This window comes from Phyllostomus discolor, chromosome 7 (assembly GCF_004126475.2).
Source record: "Phyllostomus discolor isolate MPI-MPIP mPhyDis1 chromosome 7, mPhyDis1.pri.v3, whole genome shotgun sequence".
NCBI classification, from domain to species: Eukaryota; Metazoa; Chordata; class Mammalia; order Chiroptera; family Phyllostomidae; genus Phyllostomus; species Phyllostomus discolor.
Genome location: NC_040909.2, coordinates 56,329,409 through 56,348,318, shown reverse-complemented (window position 1 = coordinate 56,348,318; position 18,910 = coordinate 56,329,409). Strand labels below are relative to the sequence as shown.

General features: G+C 39.2%; 1 protein-coding gene across 1 annotated transcript in view; it reads right to left on the bottom strand.

Annotated features, from left to right (window-relative positions):
• The window catches only part of SYNPR (synaptoporin), a 363,312-nt gene extending 352,791 nt beyond the window's left edge, over window positions 1–10,521 (bottom strand). The window contains exons 1-2 of the mRNA XM_028518697.2: window positions 10,120–10,521; window positions 9,942–10,007 (exon numbers count right to left, since the gene is read on the bottom strand). Coding sequence (XP_028374498.1) covers window positions 9,942–10,007; window positions 10,120–10,137 — 84 coding nt within the window. The 5' untranslated portion in view covers window positions 10,138–10,521. The remainder of the gene's footprint in view (window positions 1–9,941; window positions 10,008–10,119) is intronic.
• Between the last annotated feature and the right edge of the window lie 8,389 nt (window positions 10,522–18,910).

Genomic DNA, 18,910 nt, shown 5'->3' with positions numbered 1-18,910 from the left:
TTCCTTCACAAGTGGGGTATCTCACTTCCCATTATTCCTTTCAGGAAGAGGCTTTTCAAATGATGGACAAGATGGTACAAGCTGGTAGAGCCCCATGTGTCATAGGACCCAAGGTAAACCCTTCAGATAACTTCATCAGTGTGATTCCACCAATGGTCTCCTCATCACAGAGATCCCAGAAGTGCTGCAATACATCCCCCAAAGATGCTACATCTTCTTGACAAAAGTACTAGTGCTACCTTAATGGAAGAAATGTTGGTGAAAATAATTATTTATTCTTCTACCAGACGTGTAGAGCTCTTCTGAACCTAGCATGCCCATGACTTGAAGAACTGGCCCTCCCGCTTCTCCCAATGAAAGAACAGTCTAGGATGCCCAGTTTGAATCTCATGACACCTGTTATTCAGGCCACAAGAGACAGGACCAGCAGGGTACATCTGATGCATGGGCAGCCAATCCATAACCTGATATGGCCAGGGCCTGAGAGCTGTGTCCAAACTGAAAAAATTATAGCTGAGCCAATCATATGGTCTCTCTTAGGACATGAGCTTAGGATCACAGGAAGAATAAGCTAAATGAGAAGCATAAAGGAGACACACAAAGAGAGCACACAGGACAGTGGCCAAGCCACAATCCCAGCAGTGCATCTCCTAAGACCATTGTGCTCATGGTCTGGAGCTCACCGACATGGTGTGTCGACTGGGCCTGTTTTAGGCCTCATACTTTTATTTCTGTAAAAGGGCTCCTCCTGTGCATGCAGTGTGTATGATCTATCTGCCCTCTACTTGACACTGAGTCAGCTTGGGTGAGTCACTCTCCTCTATAACCAAGAGTAACGGCTAAATAATTATTTCTAAGGGAGTCCTCATAATTCCTCTTCATAATGGAAATCATGAAGGGGAATTTGCACTGCATCCAATATATTCTCAAAGATTCATTTACTAGGAACCCCAAAAAAGAATTATTTATTAAAAAATTGTGTATTCATTCTTGCATGCTTAAACATCAGTCACCTTCAAACTACTCTCCATTTGATGCAATACACCTATCAAGACATTTTTTCCACTGCTCAAAATAGTTTTTGAACTTGTTGATTTTGATGCCTTTTAGTGCTTCTGCCATTTCCTGTTTCATCTCTTCCACATTGATCAAACATTTCCCTTTGAGGAATTTTTTTTTTCATCTGGGGAAACAAAAAAAGTCACTTGGGGTGACTTTTGTCACCCCATGAAATTTGTACAGAGCAAAAAGTCACTGGTGAATAGGGAGGGTAGGGCACCAGGGTCAAGCCATTTTTGTTTTTGTTTTTCCCCAGAAACTGCTGAACACTCAGTGCAGTGTGGGCAGTTGCACTTGTAAGTCATCCATCATGAAATGGGCAAACCGTTGAAAGAATTTTCAAAAACATTCACTGAAGCCAAACACAGCCTCTCACAATAACACCAGCTGGTACACTGGTACAGATGTGTTCCTAGAGCACTCATCTAGTGGGAGGAGGCTGTATTATAAGGGGCCCATCCTTCAGAAGATAATTCTGGATTTTTTGGGTCTCCCCTTATATTCATTGCTTGTTCTCTTTCCTTCCTTCTTTCTTCCCTCACTTTTTCCAATCACTTCCTTCACTAAGCACCTCCATCTGGGTGATTTGTGAATGTCACCGGAGTTGTTCCTGCTATGTGGCAGTTAGAGATTTAGAATGTACTGATGGACAAGACAAACAAGATCCCTGCCCTCATTGAGCAGATGGTCTGGTTGAGAAGCCAAAATGTAAACAAGTCATTAAAGAGTGTGCTCTGGCAGCCATCAGACTTCATCTAAAGGCAACCCCTACTCACTGAGGTCCTCCTCCAAAAATGAAATCTAAGCAGATATTAGAAGGCACCAAAGGAATTTGCCAGCTAAAGGGGGTTTGGTGAAAAAAGAGAGGGAAATTATTCTAGGCAGAGGAAGTAGCTTGTACAAAAGTCCATCAGATCAGCAAGAAACCAGCCCCCAGACATCTAAAGAATGTGAAATTTGTACAGAGCAAGAATTTGGCCTCTCTATGAGATCTAAAATGGGTGAAGGTAGACATCTGCAAACTTTGATGGTGCATCAGTTTCAACTGGCAGCATCTGTCTTTCTTGTAGGTTCCCAAGAGACTGAAGAGATTGGGGTAGAGGCTGGAGGGTGGATGGTGATTGGGAAAGACTTAGCCCCTCAGTGAGCAGAGATCAGGCACTTATACTTCAGCGTCATCCTACTCTCCAGGGCAATTATCTTATGGTTTTCAGAGTCACTTAGATTGGAAAAACATATTTATCATCACCACCATCATGATTACAATGATTTTTTTACTTCTGGAGGATATCTAATAGTTTACAAAATGTTTTCCATGCTTTATCTCACTTAAAATTTCCAATACTCTGGTAGGCAAAGAGTATTGTCCCCAGTGTTCAGGTGAGGAAACTGAAGTTCTCAAAGGAAGGGTAAGATAATAGAATGAACAAGAATAATTACAAATACAACCCAGGTTAAATACATGCTTACTGAAGATGAAGACTTGTAGCAGGTAGTGGTTCTGTAAAAACGTTTCCCTAGAGACTTTCCAGTATTTTTTCTACTAACACATAATCATTTTCATACCTGGATCCAGGAAAAATGTGAATTCTCTGGGGAACAGAGAACTAAGGATGGTGCCTCTATTTGAGCATCAGTCCAGGGTTCTTTCCATATTCCCTCCCATCTAGCAGACTCCCAAGGGCCAGGTGCACCTGGGTAGAAGAGTGTGGTTACAAATACCCATGGTTGACCCTGTAGAGACCTTCATCTGGAGAATTTAGCTGGACACACTAAAACTCTTTCAAGGGTAAGCCATGTTTATGGATTATGATTTGAAAAAGATCAGGAAAATTCTTGCTCTAGAACTCAAGAAAAAACTTCCAAGAACTAAGTGCCTATAATTCTTCCACTAGAACTTTTCCTTTAGGATCAACACTGACCTCCCAGGAATGTTCTTTGAAGTGAGGATATTTCAAGGAGCAGGTCCTTGGAGTAACTCATACTATAGTAAAAATAACTGTGGCAGCATGAGTTAGAGGTAGAGGGGCTCAAAAGAGGTGCTAGCAAGAGGGAACACAGATTTTCTGCTTCAGAATTTTGCCAAGACTCTAATTTATAACAAGTCAGCCATAATGTTCCAAACTACTCTCCAATGGATTTCTACTCCTCTTTTTTCCATCATCAGCAGAATCATCCCAATCCTCATTATCATCATCACCTTCATAGTCATATAAATTTGTTCAGCACTTATACTCCAACCACTGTGCAAGGCTGTTTACTTGGATTTAAGTCATTTAATTATTTAAAGCAACCCTTTGAAGTAAGAACTATTACCAGCCACATTTTGCAGATGAGAAAGATGAAACTTAGTGAAGGTTACCAAGCTAGTAAAGAATAAAGTCAGGATTCAATTCTGTAAGAAATATTTTTCTCTTTTTTTTCTATATTTATGAGCCCAAATACCAATTGTCTTAATAAACTCAGAAAAGCATTAAGTGATGAATTCATTAGCACACTGGTGAGTTGCTCTTTTATGGTAAGTATGTTTACTGATTCACATTCCAATTGACATGGTTTTTGTCACTAATTGTGAGGCTAGAAAGTTATAATTAAATTCTCATTAATATAGCTTTGAAATTGCATCATACTCCCATTAGCAGATTGCTGGGCATAACTTAAGTAAATTGTTGCCTTGACTGGTATGGTTTAGTGGACTTGTCCCCCAAAGTGGGGGAACAATGTCCCACATTGTCCCACAAACCAAAAGATCTCTGGTTTGATTCCCAGTCAGGGTACATGCCTGGGTTGTGGACAAGTTATGCAGTTGCAGGCATGCAAGAGGCAACCAATCCATGTTTCTCTCACACATCCATGTTTCTCTCCCTCCCCCACTCTCTAAAATTAATAAAAATAAAATATTTAAGTAAGATGTATGTTAGAATTTCCTGTCTTGTTTATACTTGGGGGGGGGGGGATTGTCTGACTCATGCACACAGATTTTTTTAATAAAATAGGAAAAAAAATGACCAAAAATAAGATTAAAGTCTTTTTATACATATTTAACATGAAAAAAATGCTGTATTTTAATGGGAACCTACTATACCTTGGTTAATTAATAACCAACAGAAAATAAAACAAAATGAAAGACTATCACTGTCTATTGAGTTCATCTCTAAATACAAACACTACTTGTCATTTCCAGAGAAGTCTTCAAATATATGTTACTGGTTGAGATAAACACTATAAAACATAATACTATCTGCCCTTTAAAGTTTCTTTGAGAATTAGGTATAAGGTACAGCAGGTGCCTGGGACCTTGAAGGAGGCAGAAGAGGGTAGGACTTAAGAGAATACAGTTTGGAGGGAGAATGCCCAAATCTTGATCTTGCTGTTTTCTCCAATTTTGTTTTTGATGAGTTGAGTTATTCAATATCCTTGAGCTTCATGAGGGAAATGTGAATATTACAGTTATACAGACTCACATGATATATAGAAAGCACTGAAATATAGTGCCTCATCTGAAGCCTGCATGACAAAGATGGCTTCTCTCATTAGGGGTTTAAAATGTTGGCTATGATGAGATGAGATGAGATGAGATGAGATGAGATGAGATGAGATAAAATGAAATTAGATCACCATGCTTCACTTTGTATTACTAATAATATGATTATAATGATAGCATTATAATAGCATTATAGCATAATGATAATAGCATAATGATAGCATTATAGCAATATGAAGTAAGCAGTATGATGTTTGCTTGGAAAATAGTTCAGAATTTTGATTAAAAAATGAAGATTATGTAAAGCAGATGCCTCCATTTAAATTAAATTGACCTATACTTCATATATCAAACATATTACATCTCTGGAGTAGCTGGCCTTGCTTGGAAAAGCAGAAAAGAAAGGCACCATGGAAATGTGAAGTCCAAGGGTGGTAGCAGATATGCATTTGCTGGAAGCAACCTAAGTGCCCATCAGTCAATGAGTAGATCAAAAAACTATGGTACATTTACACAGTGGAATTCTCTGCAGCAGAAAGAAGGAGCTCCTACCCTTTGCGACAGCATGGATGGAGCTGGAAAGCATTATGCTAAGCAAAATAAGCCAGGCAGTGAAAGACAAATACCACATGATCTCACCTTTAGCTGGAACATAATCAAAAACAACAAAAAAAAAACAAGTAAAATATAACCAGAAACACTGAAATTAAGAACAATCTGACAGTAACCAGAGGGGACGTGAGAAGGGATAATGGGGGAAAGGGTTTTCAGGAACTACTATAAAGGACACATGGACAAAACCAAGGGGTAGGGTGGGAGCAAAAGAGGGGGATGGGTTTGGGTGGGGTTGGGGAGTAGTGGGGGGAAAATGCAGACAACTGTAATTGACAAACAATAAAATAATTTAATAATAATAAAATGATTTCTAATGTGAAAAAATTAAAAAATATAAACATTTCAGGGTGTATGTCAAGAATAAGAATGAGAAAGATATCAGGAAAGTTGACGCTGCAGTTAATTTTATAACAACTTAATCTGGACCTATAGCATTATGTGGGAAGACTATGTCAACAAAGCAAATGCCACTTTGAAGATTTGAAATCCTTTTGATGACTTAATATCTGCACCAATTCTGTCCCCAGACAATGTGGATGTGTTGGGTTCCCTTAGATCCATTATACAAACCCACAAGTGCAGATCCAGAACCTTATAAATAGTAGAGATAAGAAAGAATATGTTAACAAAATAATTTTAAGGGGGAAAAAACCCACAGATCAAAGTCCTACTGGCAATGTACTCAAGTAATAAAATAAGAATCATCAGTAGAAGGCAGAATTATATCAACATTTTTTTTCAGAGTAAGTCTGAGAAATGGGGTAAATTCAATATAAAGGGCCAGGCACAAATAATGCCCCTTGTTTATTACAAAATCATAAGTATGTAATTCTGTAACTTAACAATATCACACTCAGTGATACCATATGACATTTTAAGTGAAATGTTCAAACTGCTGTCCATCTCATAGGAGACATTCATATACCCTACAAACCACATTCAAGCAAACCTTTCTGCTGAGCCCTTTATATATATATAAATTGTGTGTGTGTGTGTGTACATATACACATGTACATATACACATATATACATGCACATATATATATATTCCCAAGTAATGGTTTAAGAGATTTTTCTGGACCTATTTTATCACCAGGGAATAAATGAAACAGAGCACCAAAGTCAGAGCTGTGTCCTGATTTTTGGTTTTGATCCAAAATATAGTGAAAAGTCCCCTGACCTTATTTAAGTAGAGATTAAGGATTTGGGAGTTCCACCTCAAAATCTTTGAAATTGGCTAAAGCTTCTCCCTGAAGGCTTGACTTTTATATGTTATGTATACTTTAAATCCACTGTATCCATTAGCCATTCCTAAGCAAAGAACACATAAATAAAGTACATTTTCTCCTAAGGTTATAAATCCAAAAGTGGAGGTTGGCTTTAGAAGCAACAGTACTTCATATGGTCAATCCATAGGAAATAATTGAAAATATGAATTATTTTGAAGAATTACTCATGTGTACACTGTGGACAAGGGATATGCCTATGATTTTTCTAGAATACCACTGCTTTCCTTCATCCTCTCCTCTTCTCTCCCCTTCATACCTCAAATTACTTCAGAAAAAATCAATTTTAACAATTCAGTGGTATAGAACTATACTTTATGCTCATACAAATCCACATATGCACACAAACACAAGCTCTACTTTTAATTTTTTATTTTTATAAAAATAGTATTGTACTTTGTGCATTACTTTGAAATCTTATTGAATAAGTTTTCCATATGTTGATTAAAAGAATGAAAATCACTTTCTTCCATTTAAAATTTTTAGCAAACACTAAGAATAAAACTCATTTTTCTCACTTAATTTTTTAAAAGATTTTATTTGTTTTTAGACAGAGGGAAAGGGAAGGAGAGAGGGAGAGAAACATCACTGTATCATTTTCTCTCACATGCCCCCTACTGGGAACCTGTACCCGCAACCCAGGCACGTGCCCTGACTGGGAATCGAACTGGCAACCGTTTGGTTCACAGGCCAGTGCTCAGTCCACTTAGCCACACCAGTCAGGGTTTCTCACTTACTTTTATCAAACACAATTACATATATTGACCTCTAGGTAAATGCTTATTAATTTAACTCATTCTTTTTAAAGGCAGTATAATATAATATTTCACATGTGAATCATATTTTTAGGATTGTTCTATCAATAGACTTACTAACTGCTTCCTCTACAAATGATGTTGCAATAAATATTCTGAACATAAACCCTTTAAATAAACTGGTTTCTACAGAGTAAATACTGAAACAAAAGGACTGTAGTTTAAAGACTTTAGAGAATACAACTTCAAAGCTCCACCACAGAATGGGAGAAACTGGGATATTTTTAGTGCTCTGTCACCATAGATTTACATTTTTTTGTTGATCACTTACTGTTCACCAGCCACCATGAAAAGCACTAATAGGAAACAGAAGAACAGAACAAATTTCCTGCCATCTAAAAGATCACACTCTCCTTGCACTATCTCCTACAGAAAAAGATCTCAGAGTAACTCTTCATGCCGCGGCATGAGCATAAAACGTCTTCTTTCCCCCTCTCCACTGAATTCAACTTCAACTTTCTCAGCAACTAACCTCTCTCTGCCCCCATGTCTCTCTTAAATGTAGATCAACTAACTTACTCACTTTTTGTCCATTATTCCGTTTCTCTTTCACAAATCAGAGGCTAATAACTGATGTCAAAGCCAAAGCCCTTCTTCTTAGAGCCTTAGAGGCCAAAAGAGAGAAGGAAAGATTACACATATTTTAAATGTAATAATTTTTCTACGATTTCTCTCTCTCTCTCTCACACTCACACTCTACCACCACCACCACTACCACCACCACCAAAAATAACAACTATAACGCAATGTGATAAATTTTCATGGATAAATGAATAGATGGATAAATGAAAAAAAATGAATGAAATGTAACAAAAGCCCAAAGAATGGGGTGTACCATTCAGTGTGGGGGAGAGAAAAGGGGCAGGAGTAAATATAACAGAAATCGTCACTGGGGGTAATGTTTCAGCTAAGGTTAAAAGACAAACATTTTTTCTAGGCTTATGGTATGAAGGTATTATATACAGTATGAACAGAAACAGCAAGAGCTTTAAGGTAAAATGTGCTTTTGAGTTTGGAGGGTGATCAGGGCAGTGGTCCTCCAAATTTAATGTGCATGAGAATTATCCAGGGCACTTATTTAAAATGTAGGTTCATGGGAAAGCACTCATCTTCTCAATATTTTTATTGGTGTCCAGAAATCTGCATTTAAAAAAAGTCATCTAGGTTTGCCAGCCTTTGAAATATGTCGGTACAGGCTGTGTGGTGAATCATAGCATGAAGTAATACTGCAATAGGATTGAAGAGAATAAAAATTAATGTTTCAGGTAAGCAACAATGTGAGACAAGAAGAGATTATGTCAGAAAAAATAATGTCAGGTTTTTGAATGGCTTGTTGATGGAGCTATTCTTTTCATCAAAAACACCATTGTGTCACAGGGAATGTTTATTGAGTGACTGAATGAATGAATGTGGACAGAATTCTGAGAAAGCCAAATGAAAGTTTCCTATACTGTGAGCACTGTTTGGTTTGTTTAACTTGGCTGTAAAGGAAACAGGTTTAGAATAGCCATCCCAGAACCTCTAGTTCAAGCTTTCCAACTTCTGTTTTGATATATATCAAATTGATATATAGTCATCCATTTTATGCAGGTCTGTAAATAAAGCAAGTGTGATTATCCTGTACATTATCCATGTAAACAGGCACCACAATATCTCCTACAGAAAAATCTCTCTCTGTCTCTCTGTCTCTCTCTGTCTCTCTGTCTCTCTCTCTCTCTCTCTAGCAGCCTGAGACAGATTTTAGCCTTGGGAGGTAAGATCTGGGCAGACAGCATGCTCTTACATAATTTCCCAGCTAGTCAGTGGTAGGGTCTCTGATTAATGCTACATGACTGGCTTTGAACTTTCCATTGAGATAGGTTCACTTGGCTTTCAGCACTCCTAGCAAAAGGGATCGTGTGACCTGCAGATTTCACTGTGAATAACCATCAACAAAACCAACAACACTAACATTGCTCTGTGGCCCTGTGAGTTTCTCTGCCTCACTCCTCTGTCATTAGCCAAGTTGTCACTGCACTGTCAGAGTGGTTTTTTGTTTCCTTTAAGGGACGAATAATAGAACTTCACAAAGACAGGTCAGTAGAGAAAGCTACACAAAAGAGGTTGAGAGGTCTTTGAAGAAAAATCAGAAGAGGCCTCGAGAAACTATAACAGGAGGAAGGAGTCGCGCTCTTTGGCCAGATACAACCTGGCAGCTTCTCTGTCCCTGGAGCTTCAGCAGAGCAGTTCACCACAGGCTTCCATCGTCCCAGGCCAGGTGAAGAGCTGTCCCGTGCTGACCAACTTTCCGAGCTTGGTCAAGTACTCCCAGCTGCTCCGCTCAACCCCGCGTAATCCCAGGTGAGCAGCCAAACCCAGAGACAGAGCCTCCACCTGAGCCCCTCCCATCTTCACCTCAGAAGGAGGCATCTTTCACGAGCCCTGCGAGGTTGACAGCACTGAGGTAAGAAGACACCTAGACTAAGTGCCTGCAAAAATTCGTCCACATTCACATCTCCAAGCAGTCCCTGGATCCTGTCCTCGGAATAGCACCTTGGGAGTGGGGAGGATTCAAGGGAGGGGGACTGGGGGTTGTTAAACTCCGGGCTTTGAGCAGAACCTAGCAGAGAGCACCCACCGGACCACTTCTCACCCAATGGTTGGCCGACTGGGCCCCCTCCCCGCACACAAACTGCTACTCACCAGTTCCAGGGCTCGCAGGAAGGCAAGGGGCTCCTTCAGTGCCCGGAAGGTGCCTGCTGAGGCCAGCTTTGGACGAAGGAGACAGGAAGAGAAAGGGACATCATGAGACAGGGGCTGGCGTGCGTCTCCGGAGCCGCAGGGTCCCCAACACCAGCCGCCCTGCCCAGTTGCGTCCTACCTGACTCACAGGATCCATAGCTGGCTCTGTTCGGTCTACTCCCCCACCGGTTCCCTTTCAGGGGAAGTTTGAGGGACACCGAGGTCTCGTCCTCAGTGTCAAGAGCCACCTCTCGGGAAAAGAGAGGCGAGGAGCGAGGCCGAAGAAACACCGGGCAGGCAGGGCCCTAGGAGAGCAAGGTCCAGGTCGCTGGCTCTGCTCTCTGCGTTCAGCGCTCCGGAGCCGAGCGGAAAAGCTAAGAGCTGTGAGAGAAAAGCTAGGGTGGGAGAGCGGCGGTGGGGAGGAGAGAAAGCCAGCTGCTGGGGGAGGGCTGCTATTGGCCAGATGCGATCTCTGCGGGGAGGGTGAGAAGGTGGGCGAAGCAGAACCACAGACATTGGCCCGGGCTGCGCGTTGCGCGCCTCGCGCCAAGGGGTTCTGGGGAAACTCTGGGGCATTTGGTGGGGGGAGGCTGCCTGCCACCATAAGCCAAGAGGCTCCCTGCCTGAAGAAAAGGGTTTCGGGTTAGGAGAAAGGCACTTACGCTATACATGCGGAGTTATGGTGAGTTCTGGTAACTTTTGAACACTTAAAAAAAAAAATACGATTGTTGACTTGTCCAATTGCCCCAGTTCTTATGGGAAGTTCTCCCTGTGGCCAAGCAGAGCTAGGTGCTGGGCTACAGCAAAGAACAGAATGAGCACTGCTCCCTCCCCCAAGGGGAGGCAGAGGGTCAGGACACAGAGAAAATAGGGTTATGGGGGAGAGGGAAACAAACGAATCTTGAATGAGGCACAATGTGCCAGGCAGGTGGTCCTCATGGCCACTGTGTGAGGTCAGGAGCAAATTATTACGCCCATTTTAAAAGCAGAGTACAGATTTAGTAGGGCTGAATTAGCCAAGATAACGCATCTCCTGAGAGGCTAAACAGGAACTGGAATTCAAGTTCCTTTAAAACTCATGCTGTTTCTACTGAGGTCCTTTGCTTTAGATACAACCTGAAATGAAGCTCCTGAATTCATCATAAATAGGACTGAGTCCTCCCTCCAAAACAAAGACTTCTTCTCTTCCCTTTGTCTACTAACGTTGCAAAAAATAATAAATAACAACAAAACATTTTAGTTCTTTCTATGAGTCAGGAAATGTGCTAAGGGCTTGTAAACATTACTTCATTAACTATTCACAACCTCCCATGGATTAGTAGTGTTGTCCTTCTTATTTTAGAGTTGAGGAAATTGAGGATCATGAAAGGGAAGAGGTCTGCTCAGGAGTGTACAGCTAGCAGACAAGGAAGCCAGAGTTCAACTCAAAAAAAGAGTCAGGGAAGGGAAAAGAATCAGAGCTATTAGCCACTACACCATGTAACTGATACACCATCCCCTTCCTTCTGTCTCTGTTTGGACTGGATTCCAAGTATGAAGTGATCTCCCGGCAACACAGATAGCCCATCTGCTTACTACTAAGATTTGCCAAAAAGGTTTGGAGTTTGTATGTGTGCAGGGGATGTGGGAAGTAATTAATATTTAGGAGGTGGGGAGAGAGAGATGGAAATGAATCACTTGGAGTCAGGGAAGGGGAGGCAGAAGGCCAAAAGTAGGTAAGAAAGAGAGTGTCCAGTTTAGATACCTCTGCCCATGGATTTTGTTAGAGAAAAACTAGAAATTTAGTAAGAACCCCAGAGGGCTGGCTGCACCAACTGCAGTCTGCCAGTTTTATCCCTACCACACTTCCTACATGCACTTAGAGTCTGAAACAATTAGAAACAGTTGTTTTAAAAATAAGGCATTATACAACTACAGGGGAGAGGGAGAGAACTGACATCAAGTTCAAGTTCTTAGTGTATGCCCTGCAGTTACATATAGAATCTCATGCTAGAAATTACTTAGTCTTTTTAAAGCCTCAGTTTTTGTTTTTTGTTTGTTTGTTTGTTTATCTGTACAGTAGAGCCATAGCTCCACATCTACCTTAGTTTTTTGCTCTGAGGACTCAATGAGATTTTGCTGATAATGTGTTCAGGCAGTCTCCACATATATTAGTTTCATTTCTCACACTCATACTTCTACAGAAGCAAAGATGGAGGCCCAGAAGTCCCTGTTAGAGGCACAGTGGATTGTAGCACTCTATTGCCACTCTCTGCAGTGCCGCCTAAGTTTTAAGACTCTCTCTGTGATTTGGCCTCTACTTTATTTCCTTCTACCATGTTGAATACATTGTTTCACATAGTGGCTAATCTGACAGCCTGGGTCCCTGCTTAAAGTTGATGCAGAGCAGAGCTGCAACTAGACCTTGATGGACATGGAACTGAACAAGAAATGTATTTGGGGTTGCAAGCAACTGAAATTTTTGGTTTTTGTTACTATAGCACAACATAATCTTGGCTGTTAGTAATAGCTAATAAGTAGCTGAACCAAGATTGTACCCTGAGTCCATATTACATCATTGACTTTGCATCCTTGCTGTTTCCATCTAGTCAACTAGCATATAGGGTGTTACATCTGTATGTTAAATAATGACAATTATCATAACAGCTAATAAATCAGTTCCCACCACATGCCAGGCATTGTGCTAAGTGCTTTACATATATCATTTAGGTATCACCATAATCTGCCACCCCCCTTAGTGGATAGTATATAAAGGGTTAGAAAGGCTAAGTAACTTGCACAAGGTCGTCTAAACATTTGTATATCTTTAAATAGAGTGATTTATCTAAAATATTTCCCACTTGCATTTCATTGGAACAGCAAACTTGGCACAGGTGAAGTGTGATTACTGAGCCTATTCCTGCAGGTCTCTCTTCACACCCAATGTTCCTCTTTGCTAATATGGCAGCAAATTGTTCCAGTCTTACAAACACTCTGTGAAGGAAGCCAGAATTGTGGCAAATGACTATGTGATTGCTTACACAACAATTGCAAATTGTCAAAAGATGTTCTTCACATTCCAGAAATGCATGAGCTTCCAACAGCTGCATCACCGAAATAACCCAGAGTTCCACATCACATTTGCAATGTTAAATATTTTGTAGACTTTGGAATTATAACTCTATATCCAGGCCTCAAAATAATACAGAGTTCCCTAAAGAGCTAGGTTGGGAGAAGGAAAAGGGATGATGTAAATACTACTACTCTTAGTGTCTGAGAGATGACCCCTTCTCTTCTGCATCAAGATGACAAAAGATGATTTCCTACTTACCATACCAAATCGATGGCAATGGCTCAACAATAATGTTAACTTTTGTGGGGTGTAATTGATCCATTTTAGTGGCCAATGTTGATTGTTGATTATGTAAGTCAAAGAGTTTCCAAATTCCTTTTTTTTTTTCCAGCCAGGGACTTACAATTATGACTTCCTTTGACATTCCAAGACAATCCATTTATTTATAGCAGTGGTTGTTAATAGAGGATCACTAGGGCCCTTCCCTTCCCCAGGAGTCATTTGGCAATGTTTGGAGACATTTTTAATTGTCAGCTGGGGTCAGTGCTACTGGGACTTACTGGCGTCTAGAGAGGAGAGGCCAAAGATGTGGTTCAATATCCTACAATGTGGAGGACAGCTGCCTACAACAAAGAATCATCCAGAAAATATCAATAGTGGCAAGGTTGAGAAACCCTGACTTACTCATTGAGTAACTAAGAACTGCATGCTTATTCTATGTGGTACTTGTTCCAGAAACTATAAACAGCTTGACAAAATTCCTGCCTTCACAGACGTTACCTTGTAGTGGGATACACAATATAAACCTAATTGATCAAGCTCAGTACTTGTCAAAACAAGCAAACAAAATTCAACTTATGAAGACAACCATTTTGAATCTCAGTGTTAATATTTAATCAAAACTACAAAACCCAAAGTACCAAGTTGCAGTAGACAGACTTGCATTATTCAAGTGAATTAAATCTTGTTTTGGGGAAATAAACATACCTGAGATTAATCTTCCTATATCTGTTATGACAAAGAGAAAATGTAAGTTAGAATTGTATTTGTAGCAACTTAATACAGGAGGAAATTCTACTCATATGTTCAATTAAATAAAATACTGGACATAAATATTGAGTGGAAGTTATTCAAAATATTGCATATTTAACTCTCTGCTCATGCTGTTAATCTGAACTTTCCAAATCTTTCTTTAACTAGTGAGTATGAAGTAGCATGTCTGCTATAATTATTTGTTTTCTTATTTGGTTTGAATGGGACTGCTGATACATAGGACATGAGATGATATGGAAATATTTTTAATAATTCTAATTGTGTAATAAATGTACCATTTTCTTTCAACCCAAAGATCAACTTAGGCCATCTGTACTTACTTATGTTTCAACTTAAATGGCTGTCATAAAATGTGCAAATGTGTGTGTTTGGTATAAAACTGCATCACAAAATAAGATTGGATGAGTTCCTATGGAATTCCTAGCATTCAAATAAGATCATTCTTAATTAATAATCATAAATGATACAAAATTCAAATGTGAACTCACATTATAAAATATGTTTATTATTTCTATTGCCATCTTTGTTTTAAACAAAAGACATCTGTGTAGATTTGGCTTGAAAACATGCAAATTAGAGGACCAAAACTCATGTCAAAAGATTTGTCATTGACAACAGTAACTAACAGTTGTAACAGTAATCATAAGAATGATTCTTGCAGTGTATTAAATAGTACATAGATGCTGGACAGAATGTAAACTGCCCCTGTAGGCATAACTCATTTAATACCCCATCAACCTCATAAGTGTGCACTACTGTTTCTCTCCTTGTGCAGATGAATAAAAGATGGCTCTAAGAAATTTCAAGTTTCAGCTAAGGTTTTGTGGATGGTAAACCACAGAGTCATGATTTTCCTTCTACCCTGATAACTTTGCAAGAAAAAGATGGTACTATATATAGTTTTCATTGAAAGTCTGAAAATGTCTTTCAGACATTTTCAAAAATATTTTTCTTGCTGAAACATAAAAAAAATTCTCTGAAGAAATGAAGTGAAGAAGTGTACCATTGTCTACTACTACAATTACTCCTACTATTCCATGAACATACTAGAACACAATTATAAAATGCCTGCCCTTTTCCAAGGCTCAATCATTCTAATTATTTTGTTTTTCATCATTAGTTGTGTTTTCTAAAAACTCATCATTTTCTTACTTTCTCCTTGGATCACTCCAATGTTTCCCAGGTTCATGGAGCACAACAGTTCTGAGTTCATCTCACACCACCCATGCAATGTTTGAATGAGGTAAAAAAACCAAAAGCCCAAAGAATGGAGGTATTTTGCCTAAAATCTCCTTCCCTGGGAAAGGCCTAGCGTAAAAGGTAATGATGTAAGTTCTGGGATCGGTTTGACTGGGTTCATCATATCCTAGCTCTATCACTTACTAGTTCAACTTTCATCACTCAGTTCCCTTATCTGTAAAATGGGGTTAATAAGTGTACCACACCTATCACTGGGTGAGAAGGAATTAGTAAGTGAATGCAAGTAAAGCACCCAGAAGACTATCTGCTACTAGAGACTCTAACAGAGAAAGCTACAAAAAGCCAAAAAGTCTAACCTGCAACAATGGCAAGGAAATGGTCTATGAAATTTTGCATTCAAGTGGTTATCACACAAGCATGACTTACAATGAACACTTTTTAAAAATTATTTATTTTCAGTTCCGGCCAAGATGGAGACATAGTTAGAAACCTTTCACTTCCTTGCACAATGAAAAGGAGGATAACAAACTATCTAAAGTCAATAAACAACAAGAAGTGCCAGAAAATCAAACTGCATGAAACTGTGTAAATCAAGGAATTAAAGAAACAGTCAACCAGACCAAACCAGACCACTAAAATGAGTGGACGGAAAGAACCTGCAGCAAGGCAGCGGGCTGTGCAGGCAGGGCTTACTGAATGGGAAACTGAGGTTCAGAGCTAACTGTGGACTATGGTGGGGGTTACCATGGTGGCAGAAACTCCCAGTCTCACACAAGAGTTCATTGGAAAGTGGGGCTAGAGCCCAGGTAAGCTGCATTGTTTCCTCTCTGGCTTCTCCCCCATAGGCAGCACTGCAATGCAACAAAGAGGGTTGCCCTGCCCTGGTGAATACCTAAGGCACCACCCCCTTACAACTGAACAGGTGTGCTGAGACAAAAAAAATAGGGCACAAATGAAAGAACAGAGCAAAACTCCAGAAAGACAGCTAAGTGATGAGAAGATAGCCAACCTATCTGATGCAGATTTCAAAGTCCTGGTAATCAAAATGCTCAGAGAACTGATTGAGCTTGGTTGAAAAATGAAAGAACAAATGAAAGACCCCCAAAGTGAAGTAAAGCAAAATATGCAGGGAATCAACAGTGACAGGAAGGAAACCAGGACTCAAATCAATGATTTGGAACAAAGGGAAGAAATAAACATCTGACTGGAACAGAATGAAGAAACAAGAATTCAAAAAAATGAGGAGAGGCTAAGAAACCTTCTGGACAACTTTAAACATTCCAATATCCAAATTATAGGGGTGCCAGAGGGAAAGAGGAAGAGCATGAAATTAAAAACTTATTTGAACAAATAATGAAGGAAAACTTTCCCAATGTGGTGAAGAAAATACACTTCCAGGAAGCCCAAGAAGCCCAGAGAGTCCCAAAGAAGTTGGGCCTAAGGAGGAACACACCAAAGCACATCATAATTAAGTTACCCAGGAATAAAGATAAAAAGAGAATCTTAAAATCAGTAAGTGGAAAGGAGATAATTACCTACAAAGGAGTTCCCATAAGACTATTGGCTGATTTTTAAAAAGAAACCTTAGAGGCAGAAGGGGCTGGAAAGAAGTATTTGAAATCATTCAAGGCAAGGATCTACATCCAAGATTCTCTACTCTATCATCCTACTCTATCCAGCAAAGCTATCATTTAGAATGGAAGGGCAGAAAAAGTGCTTCCCAGATAAGGTCAAGTTAAAGGAGTTCATCATCACCCAGCCCTTATTATATGAAATGTTAAAGGGACTTATCTAAGAAATTGAAGAAGATCAGAAACTATGAACAGTAAAATGACAGAAAACTCATAACTATCAACAAATGAACCTAAAAAAAGAAAAACAATTAAAAGAAATGCTAAGCAAACAACTAGAACAGGAATAGAATTATAGAAATGGATATCACATGGAGGGTTTTCAGTGTGGAGGGGGAGGGGAGGAATGGGGGGAAGGTACGGGAAGAAGAAGCATAATTGGTCGGCATGAAATAGATGGGGAGAGGTAAAAAATGGTATAGGAAACAGAGAATTCAAAGAACTTATATGTACAACCCATGGACATGAACTAAGGGGTGGGGAATGCTGGAGGGTTGGGGGTGCAGGGCAAAGGGGAGATAAAGGGAAAAACTGGGAAAACTGTGATAACATAATCAATAAAATATATTTAAAATTATTTACTCTCTTCTATTTCTCTTCTTTCTTTTTAAAATGCTCATTTCTTCTCCCCCCCCCCATCCTCCAGTTCTTTACTTTCACTCTTCTCTCCTTCATCTCCAAGCCTGACAGTTGATCTTGAGAATTTTTCTTTGAAAATTTAAAAGATCCTTGAGGAGTAGGGGAGCATCCAGATGCACATATACTTCCTAAGAAAATACAATTCAATATAGAAGTATTTTTTTTTATTTCTTTGATGTTTATAAGTAGAACTTTGTCAGGAATTTTTGATTTTCATAAAAGTACCAGTACTTGGCAAAATTTGTAATCTTTAATAATTTTATTCCTATTTTAGGAAAATATTTATATATAAAAAACTTACAGATGATGAAGCTAGGACAGATCAGATAGATTCTACCATATCTTTAATGAAAGTATATAATTCAAATTGTACCACATGTTTTTTACTTTACTATACTCTCCAGATGGTCTTCAGACCTTGTGCTTCAATGTGGCACAATGGCTTTTGCATCTGCTCTGAATGAGGCAAAAGAAAATCTTACCCCTTTCAACAATCATAAGAACACATTTACATATTCCTTCCTAATCTAAATCTTTCAGTAGAAAACAAACTCAAATTAACTCAAATATGAGACATTAGAAACTACTCTCTTGGCACTTCCTGGTCATATTCTCTGCCAGCCTAGGTTCTGTCACACAGCTTGACACTTGTGTGAGGACAGCACTGGATTTACTCACACAGAGAGGAGCACAAATTCAGTACCTAAAATTAGCTTTTTACTAAATTATATTGCATTGTACTTTTACAGCTTCTTGGCAAATAATACCCAGAAAGGTACAATTACATAGGTTCTTTGCCAGAAATAGAAAATATGTTAAAGTTTTAAAAACATTAAAAAAAGAGAGGGAGAGAGAGGGTGAGAGAGAAAGGGAGAAGAGAAAATTGAAGAATCTTTTCCCCAAACTGTGGTCAGCACATATCACCAACAACATCATTGAAAGCTACTTTTACTTTTACATTGGGAATTTACAATGAGTCAGGCATTGTGGTAAGTGCCTTATAATACTATGAATTAATTATCATTATCCACATTTCCCAAATAGTGGAACTGAAGCATGTATAAGTTAATTACTTGCCCACCATGTTCATACAATTAAGTGGACATGAAGCCAAGTTTGAAGCCAATGATTCTTGAGAGCCTGAACTAAATTCATACCTTCAATTATCCAAGGTATAAAATATACATCTCTGAGATCAAAATGGGTAATTGGAGATATTGGTGAGACTTTTGCTTAGCCACCAATCCCAACTACTTAGCCTAATTAAATATTAAGTATTAGAGAACTGATCACCCACATTCTCAGTCTTTTTGGGGTGTGTGTGGTAAATACAGATCTGGCTACCCAGTTTTCCC